Source organism: Bombus flavifrons, chromosome 17 (assembly GCF_040668555.2).
Source record: "Bombus flavifrons isolate JBK064 chromosome 17, iyBomFlav1_principal, whole genome shotgun sequence".
Classification (NCBI taxonomy): domain Eukaryota; kingdom Metazoa; phylum Arthropoda; class Insecta; order Hymenoptera; family Apidae; genus Bombus; species Bombus flavifrons.
In genome coordinates this window covers 3,639,004-3,659,444 of record NC_138458.1, presented here as the reverse complement: position 1 = coordinate 3,659,444, position 20,441 = coordinate 3,639,004, and the positions used below count along the sequence as shown (strand labels likewise).

The window sequence follows — 20,441 nt, the reverse complement described above, 5'->3', positions numbered from 1 at the left end:
GTTTTAAAATGTTTGACGGCCGCTGACCCGTAAATGTGACTTCGCTGTGTCATCTGTTGTTGGTCGCTGTCACCTTTTCGTGATTTTTATAAAATTAATTTTTATTTTTAGACAAATGATTCCTATATTCGAAAGTGTTCTATTGAAGTGAAATGATTTCTAAATGCACTGAGAAGCGGCAGTTTGCGAGTCTAATGTTTTAGTAATAGCGAATAGTCAGAAAATAATTATAATATCTGTAACTGTATGGATCAATCAGAACATAAATAAATAAACTCATATATGCATAAGTGCACAAAATAAATTAGGGCAACACGGCAAAGATTCGATAATGATGATGCATTCAATGCAATTTTCTTAAAAAGTGTCATAATTATATTGATAAATATAATAATAATGATATACTAAGTGAAAAATGCCGACGATTGGCAATAAGATCTACGCGAAACGTGTGGTTGTTGAAGTATTAACAGGATTTCAGGTCGAACTGATAAATTTTTAAAAAATTTGATTAATTTTCGCATTGCGTTTAATACAGGTTTTATATAGCAAAGTAATGCATAATTATCAGAACTTTCTTCGTTTATTAGATTTCGACTTTGTTGTTGAGGACAAGAATTGTTAAGGCGTTCTAATTTTGGAAGAATTTACATATAAGAACTATATCTGGTTTTTTGCCTCAGTTCTTTTGTTTTCGGTTTTTTTCTTGCGTTGCGTTTGTTTTTCTAATATACTGGTGGTAACCGACGGCTTCGTTCGGCAATTTTCGGCTTTGTTGACATCGGTGTTATCGCCCAATCGGTGAACTTCGCACGGCCATTGTTCTTCTACGGGGCGTCTCTCTATCATAGCAAACAATAGCGGTTGCTAATTGTTTACGCTTCCATGTCCGCCGTTAACCTTTTGTACATTAGCCGTTCAAACGGTTTTGACCTCTGTGTTCAAAAGAACCACAGAAGCACGCAGTATAAATCGACGAGCCGCGTTCGGCTGCGTCATTGTTAAATTACTCAGCCTTTTGGCAAATTACTCGGTTTTCGCAAATTTACTTAAGAAGATTTAAGTGCGTGTTCGCCTTCATTCTTTTGTAGTCTATAATACCTTAACTTTGAACCGTAAGTCTTGCTCAATTCACCATTATTCCTAATTTCATAGTTTTGTTGATATTTCCCGGTAACGAGCACGATTTTTTCCCGTTTATAATATTTTCTGGTGTAAAAAATCGGCACTCGCTGAAGTTACCGGAATACATAGAAACTAGAAGCTTTCTGGCTAATTGCGAAAATTTTGAAAGTTATTACTTCGTCACGATTGCTACCAATTTACGTGGTCAAGATTATGACCAATTCCTGATTTATCTCCAACTCGGTAAGTGATGTATCTTCAGTATTCTGTGTTGAGTGTTGAGTAACAAAATCTAAAGCTGTTTCTCTTAAATTTGTTTCATTTTGCGAAGAAATCGCTGTATCATGTAGCATCTTATTTACTTCTTACCGTATTTCATATCGACATACAGTTACTCATATTACTATACTATCTTTATAATTATTTCTATCTTTAAAATTATAGGTATCTAAAATTATAGGTATTAAAAATTTATAATTATTGCTGTGTGTAAGAGGGAATTTAGATATTATACACTAGACTCCTATATAAAGCGAATTCCTATTACGTGCTAAATAACAATACACAGGATTTAGGAATTAAATTTGCTTTATCTCAACATTAGATTGTTTTCTTCATCACCGGCTACTTATGTGTTTTCTTAAGTACATACCGGTTATTTTGTTGGTGGTGTGGTCACTATTAATATCGTATTTGATAAAAAGGATGAGTAAAAGTTGACTCACCAATAATCATGTTACGAAAAATTACGATATTAATAATTTATCGCATGCCCGTTTTGTTTAACGACCTCAAGTAACAATTTGGGCATATTAAAAATAATTTTTTGTAGATATTCTGAAGAACGAGTTGCCCATTCTTCTTTTAGTCTCGTTCGCAATTCAAATTTTGAATTTATTGGAAATTCCCTAGCTTCTCCTCTGGTCTAATCGAACCCATAGATTCTCTATGGGATTTAAGTCCAGAAATTACAGGGGTGGATGTAAAACTTTAGGACAATTGTATAATAAATATTCCTGTACTATTCTCGCTTTATGTTTTGTATCGTTGTCCTGATAAAATTTGAAAGTACTTTGTATTCTCATATTGTTTGTACTTTTTAGCAGATTGTTTTTTAGAAGGTCTAAATATTTATTCTTATCTAATATATGTTGGATAAACACCAGTTCAGCCACATCGACGTTCGAAATCCGTCCCCATATTCTTCTTGTTACACGACAATTTAAGCTATTGCATCTGATTATTCCGCGTGCTGTTTCAGCACTGACTCTTTTTCCTAGTTCCGTGACAAATCTCTGAGGCCAATTGTGTTTCGCTACAATGCGAATTTTATTTAACTCTCCATATTATTCTTCTTACCACCTCTTCATTAAAAATTCGATTTGTTTCTTTCTGTTTCTTAACTTCAGTACGGTCTTCTTCTTTATATCTCTTACCTCTTTGTGATGGCTCTAATTGTGCAATTTCATAATGACTTTTACTTTTTTCTCTATGAAAAATAACAAGTTGTCTATTATTAAAACTGCTATTCTGTACTTTTCGTAGCATGTCAGATTTTGAACATTAGCACTGAAATATAGCTTTGTACTGAGATAGAATTATATTGTAGCAGTTTGTATATAAAACAAATCTATTTTGCACTTTACCTTTTTCTGAGGACTACTAGATTACACAACATACAATACAAACATTATTGTAACATGAAAATGTGACAATTTTTATTGTTCAAAAAGTAATATATAATTAAATGTTATTGTTAGATTGGAATAGTTTATATATTTTTAATCTACAATAGTTTATTCTTTTGTAAAATAAACAGTATAATATTTAAATCATTCCCGCTTACACACGGCAATAATTACAAAAATAGTATGGTGTCCATTATTAATGTGCGTAACTGTATAAAATCTAAAGCTGTTTCTCTTAAATTTGTTTTATTTTGCGAAGAAGCCGCTGTATCATGTAGCATCTTATTTACTTTCTCTCGTATTTCATTTCGTATATCGACATATTTCTACTTTAAAGTCGAGGTTCTTACAGTGAAATATAAATACAGTATTTTTTGCATAATCGATCGAAAATCGGGGTTGTATCATCGATTATCGTGTATGATTGCATGTAATAAATACGGTTCGTCATTTTAGTGGACTCAGAAGAATACAGCGCAAGTGAAAGAGAACTTGTTTATTTCCAAGTTTTATTGAATAAAATTTCACCAATGTAATTATGAAGCTTTTCTGATTAAAACAAGACCAAACACAATGTAATTAAAGAGCATATTTTCTTATTTAATGATATAAACTTACTTACATAATGACGTAATAGCAATAATTAAAGAATTAGAAATTTAAAGATTGTTATCATTTTGAAAAAATCTAATAGATACATTGGTAGAAGTACGGTTTCAAGGAAATCAAAAATAAAGAAGTATCATCATTGTTTCACGAATAATCAATATTTTCATGTTAATGTTACGAACTTGTTAGCTTTTGTATTACAAAATATGTGAATTAACCAGAGTACTCGACTTAATTACCCGATTAATTTTATTTACTATTATTTAGTAAATTAATTTAACACTCGGATAAATAACTTGTCCGATAGTCGAGTATATGAGTATTCGGGTTGGAAAACTTACGTATAATGTGATTTTTTCCTGGAAGCATCTGAATATCCTAAAATGTATGGAAAATACGAAAAGAAAACTGTTAAAACACACTTTATTATAAGTAAGTAGTGATCTATGAATCGAAAAGCTGTAGCTGTTCATCCTCATAGCAGAAATGCTAATTATAATTTTAACACTTAATATGTATTAATTTGAACTTTAATCTCATTTTAGTTTTTAAAATACAGCAAAAGTAAATTTTCAGTTATTCAGAAAATTTAAATTTTCAGTTATTGTTATTTACATATATACAGGTTCTCACTCATAAGAAAATTACTGAAATCAATCATCACACTTCATTATTTTTAGCAGATTTTGCCAAATGAATTAATTCCTTAGAAATAATAAAGTGTGTAGCCGATGAATGTGTGAATTTTCCTTTTGTCAAAGGAACCCCATTCATCGAGGGATTTTGTAACTGATCTTTTATTTTAGTTTTATTTATTTTTATTGCTGGATGCTGGTCGCTGCTGATAAATGAGGTAGGCATAATAAAGCTTCAACTAATTTCTTTTTACATTGGCAAATATTTGTTTTTGTTTTATTCTTTTATTTTTATTTATTTATTTAGTCCGTGCCTTTCGGCTTTGGACGACTTCCGATTTACATCTCTTATAATGCCCTTACAACTCATATATTCTTACTCTAGCACTTCTATTATTATGTACTGCTTATGCCTATCTATTGCACCTTGCTTGCCCCATTGTAGCGACACACAAATTATTAACGACCAGTCAGACACAACTGATCGGTTGGTATCGCGAGCCTTGAACGTTATTAGCGCCCAAGGTGGAGGATTATAATAAATGTAAAGAGCGAGGTTTATTTCGCCTTATTTATTCCACTCAATACTCTGATTACAACTGATTTTAAGTTACTGAGTTCCACTTAATACTCTGACTACAACTGTCTTTAAGTTACTGAGTTCCACTTAATACTCTGACTACAACTGTCTTTAAGTTACTGAGTTATCCTGTTAAATGTAATGTTACTGACTGAATACTCTTAGGTGTTGACTCTTAGAATACTGGTGCAGGAGTGAGTCTTGGGGATGTTGCTGTTGTAGAGGAAGGTTCGTGGTGGGTGTGCCTCAAGTCTGTTCCTAACTGATCATTGGGTAAAGACGTATGTTTGAGAATGGGCTGGCTGCCTTTATGAAGGTTCGCACGCGGGTGACCCTACACTTGGGGAAAACCCGCGTGTCCGGTCTTCCTGAGATGTAGTATAAAAATAAAGAGATTTCGTATTTTATGGATTTTTTCCGTGGGTCCTAAAGTACCTTGACTGTACAATAGACCCACTGTTTATAATGGGTCCGCACTAGGGTAGCTTAGACCCTCGACGGTCGTCCTGTCCGAGGATCGCATCTGGTTCACATAAACCGTCGCGGCAATTACCAGGCGGCCACTCCAAATCTCGAACACTTATCTCTATGTCCTAACTTATATCTACGTTTATAACTAAGTGCTCATTCCGTTTTTGGCTTTTGCTCCATGCTATGAGCGATTCTGTCGTTCTTCTGCCAGTCCTTCTCTAGTCTCATTTAGTATTTGTGCCATGCTCCCCGCTCCTCCTGTTATCTCACATTTCTCTACTATGTGCTTTAAGTCCACCTCTCATTTTTTGCATAATGTTTTTGTTTTATATTTTTCATTTTAAAAATGTTACTGCAAAAAGCCACGAGTTCTTGATCTTTCTCTTATGTTTCTGTGGCTCTGAATATTTATTCGCATTGTCCTTCAAACTTTCTTCCAAAGTTTTCAAATATTTCATCTTATTCAAAACCCCATCGATTGATACGAGATTTCCAACGTTATTCGCCTGCCACGCAATCCAATGCCATCGCCGATCTACCACCATATTTTACCGTGGGACATAGATTCTTTGTATTTAATTCTGTATTTTATTCCTCTATACAGATTTACGAACGTAACTTTCAAAAATGTCAAATTTATTTTCATACAACAACAGATACTGTGAAGAAAAATATCGTACTCCAGTGAGGATTATCTTTGTTAGTAGATTCATTAGCGTATTCTAAATGTAATATTTTATTCTTTTTACTGTTATGCCGCGGCTTCTCAGCAGAGGTAGTTTGAAAAATGTGAAGATTCTTCGTAAGAAATCTACGACATTTCTTAGAGACAGAGTCCCTTCTGGTCAAAGTGGTTCAGCATTTCGAAGACAAATGCTAAGAACTTGGGTTTTCGGATGTGTATTCTTAACAAACTTGGTACGGACGAATGAACGAGCGAATTATCGCATTTACGAACTAACGAACTCCTGGCGACCTCACTAGTGGAAACTTTATATCAACATTCGCTATCTGTTTTTGGGACAACAGCTGGTAACAGAGTTGGTGTTTTGCTAGCCTTGCGAAACGCTACTAACCCGAGTGCTTTGGAACTAGGTTAAAAATGTGCCGATACTGTGGTATAAGGTGTTTCTAGGTTAGCGACTTTTTCCAGCATTACATAACATTATTAATAAACGGTCTTTTCCTCGCAAGTCGTGCATTTAAACCGCGTTTTCTTAATAATCTCCGATGCAATTCTGTATGTACTTCTTTATCGTACTATGCAGGTACCTTCGTCGTCAGTTGTGGTTCAAATGAAAAATTAAAGTATTATTATTATTATTCTGTATTATTCTCGTACCTCTGAATTTCGCAAATTATTGCTCTTTCTGCTTTTTTTCGCTAACTTCTTTGATCGTTCAGGATGACCTTCTTCCCTAGAATATAATAAATTGTAGAAATGTTCCTCTCTAAGAGCTTTGCAGTTTCGCTTGTAGATTTTCTTTCCTCGTACCACTATACTAATAATTCTCTTTTTGTTTTATTCGCTTCCAATTTCTTCTAAAATTTCATTATATTGGCACTTGATCTTGGGGAAACTACAGCGCCAATTCTGCGCAGTATTTCTTGCAGACTAGCTGTCTGTAAACTAGGCAACCTTTGTTTACGTTCTCTGATCCACCGAAACGAAATTATTATGAAGATCCTAAACAGATTTTCAATACTTTTGCGATTGATGATCTGCTACTAATTGCAATAAATCATTCTATTTTAGATGTGCGTTTCCCAATTTGAATGAAATTTATACATAGATTATCCTCACATTTATACCCATGCATTATACATACGGAAATTTCAAAATATTTATTATCCTTGTTGGATTCCAGGATCGTATGGATCGAAGAATTGGACGGTTTTGATACGATTTCACGTGTATCTAAAATATACGCGTACACGTGTAATTAATATATCCGCGTTTTAATCCATGTACTTCTCAATACACAGGTACACGTGTATCAAAATACAGGAGCACACGGATCATAATATCTATACATGTAGCTGTACATGTACTAAGGTTCACGAATACACGTATCGAAATGTATAGTTTCACATGTATTAATACGTACTTTATGTTTTATTTTATAATTAAATATCAAAATATTTAGATATGTAAATTGTTTATGAGATTTCATTTTTTGGTTTGCAGGTGAAAATAAAAAACATTATGGTTTCGGTTAATAAAATTTAATTCATTAATTTTTTGTTTTGAGATAAGGAAGCTAAAATATTAACATTTTGTGCAAGTAAATGGTTTCTTTTTTTGTTACAATATTTTCAGCACATGAAAATATTCTCAAGTTCGGAAATTACTGGGTATTTGTTTGCGCTAATCTTCCACCATTCAAATTAATTTAATTAAATCAAAGTGTTACCGTGGCTCGGTCATATATGTTTCTTTTTGAATATAAACGTTATTGTTATCGCTGATTTCGTCATATAAAAATTCAAGAGCAGATTTTTCGTGCGTCTTTGTTGCATTTACTGTGTGTACTGCGTTTATTATATTCGAGTTTTGCAGAAAACGTTTGACTTCTATACGAATTATTTCTTTTACTGTCCACTCAAGTTTGAAACGTCTCGTAATATCCGAAATTATAGCTTTTTTAAATGTGTAAATAGACGTGTTCGCTGTTATCGACTGTCGGACACCTTGAGATTTTAAAACAGTGCGTAATAGACCTCAGTAGTAAATATGGCAGGTCACACCGGTATTTCATAAAATAGGTAGTACAAAATAGGTTTATATTATTTTATCTCAACATTATAAGCAGACATACAATAGTAAAAACATAACAATTCAATATTATAAACTTAACATAACTACATAACTTCCTTTCTTCATGCAATTTTTTAAAACAAGTTAGGCAGAGTACCGGCTGGCCCTTACAACGATCACAATATATTGTTACATTTTTGGTTCCTTTCGCGGCATACACTCTACCTTTTATTCTAGGAATGCGTTTACAACTTTCTTTACACCACCGTTTCGTTTTGCTCGCAGGCCTTTGGTATGACTGCGGAAAATGTGATCGTTTTTTGGGCAATACTTCATTGTCACTTGGCATTTTTTCTCTGTGGGGATTCACTATATTTAAAAGGTGATAAATAATTTCTTCGCGAAATTTTAAAATTTTTATACTTTTAGTATCCCATTTTCTATGTACCATTACCACACATTTATGAGGCAAGTCCCACATATTAATTCTATTACAATTTTTTTATACCATTTTATGGTTCTGCGCAAACAACTATAATAGGATGACATTTGATAGGATAGATCAACCCCCTTTTTAGCATCATTATAAAAAACACTTTGTCTGGCTTTAATTTACTATTTTTCCCTTGAACAATAACACACCTATGATTTTTGGAACTAGCTAGCATACATACTGGCCTTTTGTCAGTCCATTTTACGTAACTTAACACTATTTTCGTTGTTCATGTTCCTTACGCGCGCCGTTGTTCTCCGACGGACATGCATGACTATTGTTTTTCCCTGTACGAAATTGAAAAATTTTTTCATTCGCGCTATGAACGTTTTTTTATAGAAAAATGTACACAGAATTGCGTGCGATGATCAGAATTCGCGTCAGACCTCTACTTTTTGAGAAAATTCGGAAAGAGTACAAAATTAGGGCCAAAGCTGGTCCCGTCAGCTTTACTTAACATTTATAGATATATGCAAATTGATATTGACAAACTATTGTATATTAATTTATTAGTTGAAGTCCACGAAATTTATTGAACCCAACAGGAATCGTATAGCTTTTGTAATTTTGCTATAAATTGAGGTCAAAGTTGAAAAATTGCGGTCGTGTCGAACAGTCTAATGTGACCCAACGCCGCCCTACGAAGCAGACAGTGAATTCGGGCGCCGGCATCAACGTGTTAACGTGTTACAATGTCCCGTTCCCACACACATATCGCACACGATATGACAAAATACAATAAAATATATCTTAAATAATTAAATATTTTTATTATTATTTATTTAGTCCGTGCCTTTCGGCTTTGGACGACTTTCTTTTTATATTTCTTATATCCCTTATAATGCCTTACGACATATATATTCTTACTCTAGCACTCATTCTGTCTTTGGCTTTTGCTTTTCTGTTGTGCTTGTCCCTTCTCTATTATCGCTTTCAGTTCTGCCAGTCCTTCTGCAGTCTCATTTAGTATTTCTGTCATGCTTCTCGCTCCTCCTGTTATCTCACATTCCTCTACTATGTGCTTTAGGTCCTCCTCTCCTTTTTTGTATAATCTGCATCCTCTTTCTTCCTCCTCTTTCCAGTGTTTCCTTGCCACATCTGAATCTTGCTACCATACTTCTGTCCTTCCATTTCATCTTTCCTTCCAGATACTTTGGTAGCCCTTCTTTTGCTATGTTCCTGTAATATCTACTGAACTTGGATTTCTTTGTCCATCCCTTATCCATAACTCAAACACACATATAATATTTCCTATTAACCAAACGTTATCTCTACCCTATCTCTATTTTTATTACCTTCACCTAATCCCAATCCGTGTTTTAATTCTACCTTACCTATAGTTAAGACATTACTAATCAACTATGCTACTTTTTTTGGTCTAACCACGTCAGTTTCCAACGCTTCATCCACCCACTACGCCTTCTTCCTCCAGATTCTCTAGCTATTTTTTTCCTAGATCTTACTGGTACTTAGTAGAATGTAAGGACGATCGAGTTAGATGTAGAAGCAGGTATCTAGGGAAACGAAGAGAAAAGTGCAATATTTCGTATAGTTTGAATTGCGTGTCTCAGCTAACGAGATTTCGATGCTGGATATTAGGATATTGTTGTTATAGGCGATTATTTAATTTGTACAATTTAATCATATTTGTGCATGCCGGAATATGGTAATGGAATGGGCCAACTCAGCCCCCTTCTGGAGAACGATATCGCTTAAGTCGTTGAAAAGGATTCGGGAAGATACTATCTGCGTGTTCGAAGCAAGTCTTGTCAAAGTAATGGAAGATATAATTAACAGTATTTATTTAGTTCCGAGAACATCCGTGATAGGGGCAATACGTCTTCGGAGATAAGATATCGTTTAAAGATTTCGTTCAGGTAGTTTGTAACATTAATGGAGTTTGTAAGACTATTACACGCTTCTATATTTTCCTTAAGTTTATCCTCGTCCTCTCGCAGAGACTACGGATGGGCGAGCTAAAATTTTGGATTGTATCTTTAGTGATTGCAATTTGTTGTCTCATTGGTATTTGAACATTCCTATCTTTGAAGAGAGTCGAGTCGATCGTCTTCTTATGAAATTTAGCGTCTTCGGTATCGGGGGAATAACCAAAGCAAAACGTACGATGCGCCGTCAAACGGGCCCTCTTTTATTTATTTTATTTCCCTTGTTCGATTTATGTGGCTGTCGTGTATTTGATAAATTTGATTCTATTCACAGTTGTGTGAGAACGTTCAGATGCGTGACTGTATACTTCGAAGACAGCTCTGGCCAAAATAGACGTTGTTACCGTATACCGCATGTTTGATCTTGTGTGTACACATATTCACGGATCTTGAGTGGCATTTGGATTATCGATCGAGTTTTTCGCCTGCGATGGGGAGATCGAGGTAGGTTAGTAGAATTTCCAGTTTCGCGTTGCCTAATTGGTTGTGATGTAATCCTACTTGATTGTTTAGGCGGGAGATTTTGTAACAGGATTCGATAATTTTATGAGCATGGTTAAAAATAGTTGAGACGAATGTCATTAGGACAAACCGGAATTTATTGTCTTTGTGTTAATAATATCTATTACTCGTTATTGTTGCCTAAAACAAAGAGTTTCAGAAAATTGGCGTGATAGGCTGTTAACTTTCCGTTCTTCAAAATTTGGACGGTATTATTGGAATTGATTTTGATTATTTTATAAAGAACCTTTGTCGTTTGGTGGCAGTATTTTTATTTAATCTCGGCGTATTCTGTTTGTTCAGGATATATACTAAATCATCGACTTAGTTGTAAGTAAATTTTTAATCGAATTAGGTTATCTGTAATTATTTTTTCCGTATAGCTTAGTTTCCATTTCAAGTTGATTCTATAGTCCTCATAATAATAAGTTGTTGTAAGACTCTTGAATTATATTACTAGACATGCTTTAGTTCCGAAAAGCATTTCATATTTAAGATTATTTCGATTTAAACACGCGTACGTAGGCTAACGACGCAGAGATTATGAATTCTAGTAGTTATCGTTACCTCATCGATCTCGATGATTTTCGAATATGTTGCAGAAATCTATATTACCAACAACTTTTCCCTATTCGTGTAACCACCGTTCGGCGTTAGTTTCCGAGATATTGAGATAAAGTTGTCAGTATTGCTATAAAATTCCGAATTCTGCTTGTAATGGTGCGTCTGTGACAGCGCATGCGCTGGAGTATTGGTTAACATTAGACAAAACAGCACCTAATCCAAACCTATATAAATTATGAACGAAAGATAATAAATAGGTTTGGATTAACCTCTTAGCTATTAATGCCACTGTAGTGTCTTTCGTGTAGATGATCTTTTCGACAATTTATATAGTGACTTTCGCTTATGGCATCTTTTTGAACGGGACGTCACTATAGTGGCTCACCCTGTCTGTAGATACGTGTAAATTATCGCACAACCGTTATTTATTTAGTTTCGCATTTTTTTCGCTCAAACCACGTTTCTTAACGGTATATAAGCAAATGTAAAAAAGTACTTCTGTCAGAGATGTCAAAGGATCATACAGTATTTACTTTTGAAGACACCAGTTATGAGTATTGTTACTTTTTATTTTATTATGTGTACCATTAGTCGATAACCTTTTTAACATTCCGCTTCGTATATTTATAATTTTGTAGAATTTCTGACCTCTAAATTCTTGAGTATATCAATACAAAACAGAAAGCAGGGAGCAATTAGTGATGGTTTCGAAGTGGACTCGGAATTTAAAAAGGCGCCAAACAAAAATATAAGCGATAGGAAACGTGTAAGAAAATTGCAAAGAAAGATACTGAGTTCGTCAGAATCTTACGATTTTGATACTCACGTAGAGACGGCGTACAAGGAAATGATCTGGTCGCATACAAATTTGGATCCGCAAATACGTAGATTTAACTCGATTAATCCTGGAATGAAAATACAAATTAGTCGATTTGCTACTCCGTTACGATTACTTTGAATTATTCTATTTCTGAAGTATTAACATCGTTTATTGTGGAATAAACAAATCGGTATTGTAAATACAAAAGGGCAAATTCTATGTGCTCTTTTGTAAAACCTCACGAAGGAGAAACAACTCTGAGTGAGATGTATTGCTTTTTTGCAATCAAGTCACTTACGTCGCGAGTAAAAGAGTTACATTATTCCGAATATTGAACAAAGGTTAAATTTTTGCGTACTGATATTGTCGGACGTATAATGAATAGAGATAGATATCCTTTTTTTGTTACGAATGCTTTATTTTAACGAAATTACGACAGTTAATTCTGATTTGCTAGTAGAAGCAAGAGAATTCTGTAGTAAGTTTCGTTTTTCATTTGAAAATTATTTTAGCCCATTTAGTAACTTATGCATAAATAAAGGTTTATCATTACATAAGGCGAGATTATCATTCAAACAGTACATTCCATCCAAACGGAATAATAGATTTGGCATCAAATCTTTTATACCGTGTGACTGTAAAAGTGGATATGTATTACGTTTTCTTGTGTATACAGGAAACAAAAATAAATGAGAAGCCTCTGGGAAAATCAGGCGAAATCGTAATTCCATTATTAGAATGATATTTAGGATTAGGAAAATGCCACACTTTGTTGATATTTGGTATACCAACCTGGCTTTACCAACCAGCACTGATCTCCAAAAAAAAACCCCATGTGGTAAATTGTCAGAGGAAAAGTATTCCTATCACGAGTGAAAAATTAATTGGATGTGAAATGTGTTTTCGATCTTCGCCAAATATGTTCGCAGTCAAATGGCAAGACAAACGCAAAGTGTATATGCCGTTCACTTGTCCCTCTGCGGATTTTATAAATACAAGAAGACTAAATTAGTGAACGAAAGAGGTTATCCAAAAGTCGTCTTGCACAGTAAATTATATTGCAAACATGGGTGCAGCAGATAATCTGTCCCTATTCATTATGTCGTAGATGTAGCAGTACACAAAATATTTTTTCCATCTACTTGATGCAGTCATTCAGAGTGCGTTTTGTTTGTACAAAAAAAGAAGACATTTTAGCTTCAATTAATTAAGGAAATCGTAAAGAAGTATGGAGAGAAAAATAACGATTTTAACAATCGACATAAATCTATCGCAGACCAACTTTGCTGGAAGACATTTCCTGTTTTTTTGTAAAACAATAAATGCACAAAAAGAAAAAAAAGAAAACGTTGAGAAATTATGTTATACGCACAAAAAACGAATGTTAAAGTTGTGACGTTGGACTCCGCGTAGTCCCGTGCTTCAAAATATATCATACAAAATTGTATTGATTTTTTAAAAATTTGTGTTACTACTTAATAAAGTATACGTGCCCATATTATCTTACTATGTTTTCTTCAAACTCTTTGCTTGAAAATATCTAAATAAATTATAATCTGTTCATCTATAATTTTATTCGTATGTAATTTCATAGTTACATACACGTACAGAATTTTGCAACTTTCAATGAGCGATTCTTGTAGAGCTAAACATTTTACGAGTTAAACACGAATCTGCCAACCGTCCTTTCCTAGAACCTACAGTTTTTGAAAAAATCAGTTCGAAAAAAGATGTGAAATTTTCAGCTTTCTAGAAGTTTTCTGATTTTTACTGTAGCAGCTTTCGAGTTGCTGCCAGTTTGTTTCAAAAACTATAGTAAAAACCATAATACGCAATAGAGCAGACAGTTTTATTGAGAAATACCGAGAAAAACTAGAAAATTATATTTTGATTTTGATGTAAAAGCGAAATAGTTTGACAAAACACGTGGCAAACTTGTTGCATTTGTTTTAACACAGCAGTGTTATGGGCAGAATTCATTGTAGTAACATCGATAGTTTTTTCTCAAAAATTAAGACCGAGTGGTGATTATATGTGTAATAAAAATCATGCTCGATGGATAACGAAATCATAAATCATCAAGATCGGTGAAGTGGCTGAGATATCGATAATTACCTGAATTCGTCACAATCCATCTGTTTTTCACTAATATAATGTTTTAGTTAATGCTTTAACCTTAGGTGACCTCTCCATTTGTTTGAAGCTGATAAGGGAAAAATAACACATGTTTGGTGTTGAGTAGTTCTGTTCAATCAGTTATGCATTAACTTTGACATAAAATCGGTTCTTTGATCGCTGAACGATCTTGTCATATTTCATTCACTACGTACGAAAATTACGTACGGTTAATGTTATGAAAGTTCAATTTTTAAAGTAATAATCTTTATCATTCCAAGAATTGGTAATGATAACGACGATGCAACACTGATTTGAGTAATTCGATATTTGAACATTTTTTTACTAATTATGTAAATGAATTCTGGAAGCAAAAATAATAGACACGTCTCCTTTTTTTAAATATTAGTAATAAAAGCGTTATGAGCAATTCGAAATGAAAGAAGTCGAATGTTTCCGACCGCGCACCGAATGTACACGAAGATCACGTGACGTCACAAGTCTGCAAGGGCGCTACATACTTTTTCTTAACTCGCTATATAAATCCGATAACCGACGCGTTCACATCAAAATACGATCGTGTATCTACAGTGGATCGTGTAGGAATTCACACTTCAGAACAGAATAACTTTTGTAAAACTGGACCAGGCGATTTTGATTTTTTTTAGAAGTTAGAAGGACTTATTGACATTGTGTAGAAAAAATTTCGCATTAATTATAGCTGGTCGGAATCGCGAAGAAAATGGTAAAGTTTATGTTTTATAACTTTTTTATCTGGGCCTGTAATGAAAATTTAAACAACATATCTTTAAGTTATACCATGTATACACATGCTGAAAAATGCAGAAACAGACAACAGACACCAAAAAATGGAAAATCGTAGAAAACTGTTATTTTCATCACTTTCAACCTTCGTAGCTCATAGCAACGTTAAACGATTTCAGTGAAATTGAACAAAGTTGGAAGAACTGACCTTTACTTCTTTCTTGACGATTGTGATCAGTTACATTTTCTTCAAAATTATTTCTTACATGTCATCTAGCCAACTGATCCAGTTAACGTCTCAAAAAAGCTTCAGTCGTTTGCACCAATTTTAATACAGTTATTCTACTTTGAAGTTCGAATATTTTCGTAAGCCACTGTGCATCGGAGAGACAGCGCCATGACGTCACAAAGATGGCGGCTAAGAAACGCGCGTTTCTACGCCACTCAAATATCAGCGACGTTTTGATTTAATTATTTTGATTAATAAGCAAACGTATGTAACGGAAATATCAATTAACAGTCTCTAATACACCGAACTTTTGTTTCCAGTAATTTTTCTAATTATAAAAAGATGTTCTAATACCGAATTGACACCCTCCTGTATATATTTTTGAGGATGTTTCATTCGTTGCAGCGGTCCACAATGATCAATATGAAATACACCAAAGAGATATCTATTTCTTAACCTGATTCGCCGTGGTTGTAAATGTTATGCATTTGAGACAATTTGAAATATTCTTCTGTACTTTATCTTTCGTAAATGGAAACCGATATACTTGACTTATATATTCCATTGTCTTATTAATCTCTTGATAAGCGAATCTCTTCATGGCTTGCGCATACAACGTTTTCCATCGTTGACGAAACATAAAACAATATTTTCTCAGTTGCATTACGATGTACTAAACCATTGTTTAAATCCAGTAGTTTATTTTCATTTTGTTCCAATTTCGCTCCAATTCGATAAATATTCGCATCTAAATTTCGTAATATTTTTACGATTTTAAAATTTTTAGATTCTATTCAAAGCTTTTTTTGATGACAATTAATGTAATATGTATTTTATCAAATTCGCTACTTGGATGTTCCAACACATAATTATAGCGAGTAATTAACTAAATATAACTAAATATAATCGCCTTCCTATTAACCACATGTTTCTTTACTGAACTTCTACACGAACATATGTAGAGAAAAAGAATTGATAATATAGCTATTGCTAATTTTTTTAAACGAGTGAAGGATTAGGAAGTTGTATTCCAAATTCACATTTCCTCTTCCACATTATTTTTAATTGCGCTCAATAATCGACCATTTCCACTTATTGGGCTGTTCGGAAAGTACTTTCGTTATTTTTTAATTTAGATGTCGTTAGTCGTATTTTTAAGCAGCGATCTTCATTCTAAAGTTATTAAACAAGTCATGATACGTCTATAAAATCGTTATACGCTTTGACACTTGGTATTTCAAGCTTCATTTAAAAAAGAATTATGTCTGAATCTATCAAGATATGTTTGTTTGTTGTCATATCGACGATGGAAACCAGGGTAAACATTTTTATGCTTTGCTCTTTTATTACTGTAAGGGTAAACTTCACTAATCCTTACATAGTTCAGCTGAACGATCCTGTCTTGTGAAATTAGTATTACCATCTGTATAGTTTTTACTATTCCGGCATTTTTAAATAAATAAATGAGTAGATGTAGAGATGTCTCAGATAGGTAAAGCCTTCACCGCGATATGCTGCGATTTTTGCTTGTCCTTCTGATGTTAAGGTTTTGTCTTGTGATATTTTCGTTTCAGAGGAATTATTTTAAATATCACTCTATATATTTAACCCTTTGCGGACTACCGCGTAAACCATTAATTTGGCTGAGGAATTCATATATGCGTTCGTTGGAAACAACTGATAGAACTAAAAGATTCACATGTGTGTCATTTTATTTGTCCTGTTGAGAATTTGTGCATGTACATATGTCTACAATTTGGCATCTTAGAGTGCCCCACAGTACGACTTCGAACTGTCCTGTACGTAAAAGGTTAACAAATACGATATTATAGCAATGACAATACCGATTCTCTTGAATGTCTGTCGCATAGAGGTTCAGACGGAACTAAGTAAATAATATCCTTCTTATAGAATATACGAAATGACCGCAGTCTACAAACAACCTTTCTATAGATGATATCAGAAGACACGAAGCTTTGCTTACACAAACTGTTCCACAACAAAGAGATTTTAGTGTTCGTAAGGTTCCAGACCTGCAACTATTACAATTTTCGTTCACTTCAGTGCACACCGTTACGACCACGGTTGCCAACTCCAGCGAACTTGATGATTCTCCCTAACATTCCCAAAGAGGACTGGTGTGCATTTTAACTGTGTTTTTTGTGGGAAAGGGTGACGGGGTAAATCAACTCGGACACTTTTTCTACGCTAATGCTATAATATTACAACTTAATGTCAATATACAAGGTCATCCACTTAACTTACGCAAAATCTTGAACCCGCGCTAGCGAGAACATGAGAATGGTAACAGTATAACACATATGCTTATTACTACGCTCATAGGATTCAGGCTATTCACTGCTATGCAAGTACTAAATTAAAGCAGCAGTGCCAAATTAATTTCTACTTTTTAAAACTGTTTCTCATTCTTACATTCGAAGCATTCACAGCAAAGCGATAATAGAAATCAGATAATAGCGATCAATTTGTAAAGTTATCGTTTATACATTTTGAAGTACGACGTAGAAAATGACATTTAATGCCATAGAAATGAAAATTACCAAATATAGAAAAAGAGAATTTTGTTATGTATTATGCACAATCTTATTGTAATTCGTTGATAACTGGCAGTTGAATAGAATTTTAAATAAAGAAAAAATTATATAGTAATTACATTTAGGCGGGCCTAACCTCAAGAAAGGGAAAATGAAGTTACATGTAGAAACAGAATAATTGGGTGCGCTTGTTTCCTTCGAAGCTTCGGGAGTACGCAGGAACATGAAGTCGTTGCACGAAAATCCGAAGCTCGCCTTCTCAGTCTTGTAACGTACAATTTAAAACATTCGGTGGCTATCAAACTACTCTATGTTCTCGCTCTATATTTCTAGCACCAGCTCATAGTTGGCCAGCAACGTTTGATTGTGGTAGTATATGGTAGGTCATATGTTCTCACCAGCGCGGGTTCCGAGTTGTGTGGATAAGCCTGTATAGACCTCTATGTACACGTAACATTCGTCTCAACTCTCGGCCATATTCCGTCATTTTCACATGAGTGTATACATTTTTGAGATGCATTCTCAATAAACTTGTGTTTATTGAGCACTTGTTATTGATAAACTTGTGTTTATTGTGTTTAGTAGCACACTTCTTTCATATATTTCCCACCACTGGAAAACTCCACGTGTTTGGTAATTACATTTGAAGCAACTATTGGCGTGGCGATTCGCACATACATTACCGCGGCTATTGAAACGCATCAGCGAAGCTGTGCACCTCTACATTTCGTTTGCTCATAGTCAATCAACCGCTGCCTCAAGGGCGTGAGATTATGTGCCGGAAAATCGGCAGATTCTTCGCCATGCCTTTCTGTTTCCTAGTCCGTGAAGAGAGAGCTAGTTCATTTCAAGTCTCCATACGATCTATACCTAGGCATAAAATAAATAAGAAATTAAACGTCATTTCTGTGAGAATATTGACACGAGAGACACTGCTCGAAGCGTATTATCGGAACATCAAGTACTCGGTAAGAAAAGAGTTCAGTCCGAACGAGGAAAGATTGTGCAGTTTCAATTTTAATAGGTGGAATACCTGCTGTGACTGTATTGTGGTGACACATTACTCGATGACACTAGATGAAGGTTAACATGGTTATCAGTGTGGGCGATTTACACATACACTTCCACGGTGTGCGGCTATTCCGTCGCATCTGTACTTCTTTGCATGTTGTGTGCTCACAGTCAAGTTGATTCACTGGATGGCTGATTATCGGCAGATTCATCTATTTTGTAGGAGAGGAGGTTAGCTCCCAGGCGATCTTAAGTGTACACAGCTCCTGCACGAAGGTCTCTATTATCTGATAAACATGTCTTAGGAGCGAAGTCATACTCGTTGGAATTAACTGTCCAGCTTGTTCATTGTGCAGTTCAGAGTGCAAGGTGTCAATTTCATCCACATAGTTGCGGAATTTGTGTAGGAATAATGTATTAAATTATGACGAAAAACGTAGAAATTATAATATTAAGAACATGTAGTTCTACCATTACGTTTAATCACTTTGAATATTCGATTCTCCGTACTATAAATTAATTTCTATAATCTTTTGGTATCGATTTTGCTCCATTCAGTTCTAATTGCCTATCCGATCACCTCCCCATAGCAAGCACTTTCTAATATTGCTTATCGTGCATTACTGGCGTTAAATCTTAAATGCTTTTGTCAAATTCACGGGACTGTCATTTATTGAAGTGTGAATTGTCGCGTTGTGTCGATAAATGGCTTTTTCTTTCTGAGTTTCTTTGACAAATGTAATGAAGTAATCTTCTAATAAGTCTGCGTATTGTTCCGAATGCATTCATGTAGAAATGTTACAAATTGGTGTTTTTAAGAAACAACTAAATGCTACTCATAATATCAAACTTCTTCCATCGAAATTTCTATTTATGATATTGTATCTATTGATATGCTATCTGCGCGTATGTCGTATCAGTGATAGTTAAATCTGCCTAGATGGACCTTTCCATTTCTTACGCTGAAACATGCTATCTCGTGCGAATTCCAATCTTGCCCTTTTATGCTCCTGCATATGTTTCCACAAGGTTTTGTTCTGTGTACCTCTACACTTTGTTTGCTCAAAGTGTACAACTGAATTCACACGTCCTTAACGAATCATTGTTCTGCATTCCTCGATGGGTACACACACCCTTGTGAGCGAAGTCATTCTCGCTACAATTGACTGTCCACTTTCTTTGCCGTAATGTAGGTGGCGTTCCGATCTTTTCAATGCCTCAAATCCTCAAAAGTGTCCTATAGTATAGGTCCGTCTTTTTCTGGCTCACGGATGAATCTCGATAGTTCAGGAAGTCAACTTCATTATGGGCTTCAAATTAGCGACGTCCAGATTCGCACGAAGTTCTTCTTCGTCACGTGGTTGTGCCAAACAGAGCGGCGGCTTTGCCTGTGTTGATGACAAACTTTGTACAGCCTTGTTGCGTTGGGTTTTCTTTTCGTGGCGTCGCATCGATATGCTTTGGGTATTTCGGCCCAATATTGCGTTTGGAGTCGAAAAGGTGTTTCGCCTAGTGAAGGTTTTCTACGTTTTTCGTAATTGAACACTTTGTACAATTACCTCTGTTCCACGGTTTT

The 20,441-nt window shown here is 34.6% G+C and overlaps 1 protein-coding gene across 2 annotated transcripts in view; it reads left to right on the top strand.

Annotated features, from left to right (window-relative positions):
• Positions 1-20,441, top strand: part of LOC138188797 (L-allo-threonine aldolase) — a 56,757-nt gene that overhangs the window by 7,307 nt on the left and 29,009 nt on the right. Inside the window, exons 1-3 of one of the 2 annotated variants that reach the window (XM_069130861.1) lie at positions 902-1,115; positions 1,239-1,368; positions 8,152-8,248. The exons of the other annotated variant lie outside the window; for it this stretch is intronic. Of the exons in view, the coding sequence (XP_068986962.1) occupies positions 8,161-8,248 (88 nt within the window). The 5' untranslated portion in view covers positions 902-1,115; positions 1,239-1,368; positions 8,152-8,160. Of the gene's footprint in view, positions 1-901; positions 1,116-1,238; positions 1,369-8,151; positions 8,249-20,441 lie in introns of those variants that run through there. 2 annotated transcript variants of the gene reach the window in all.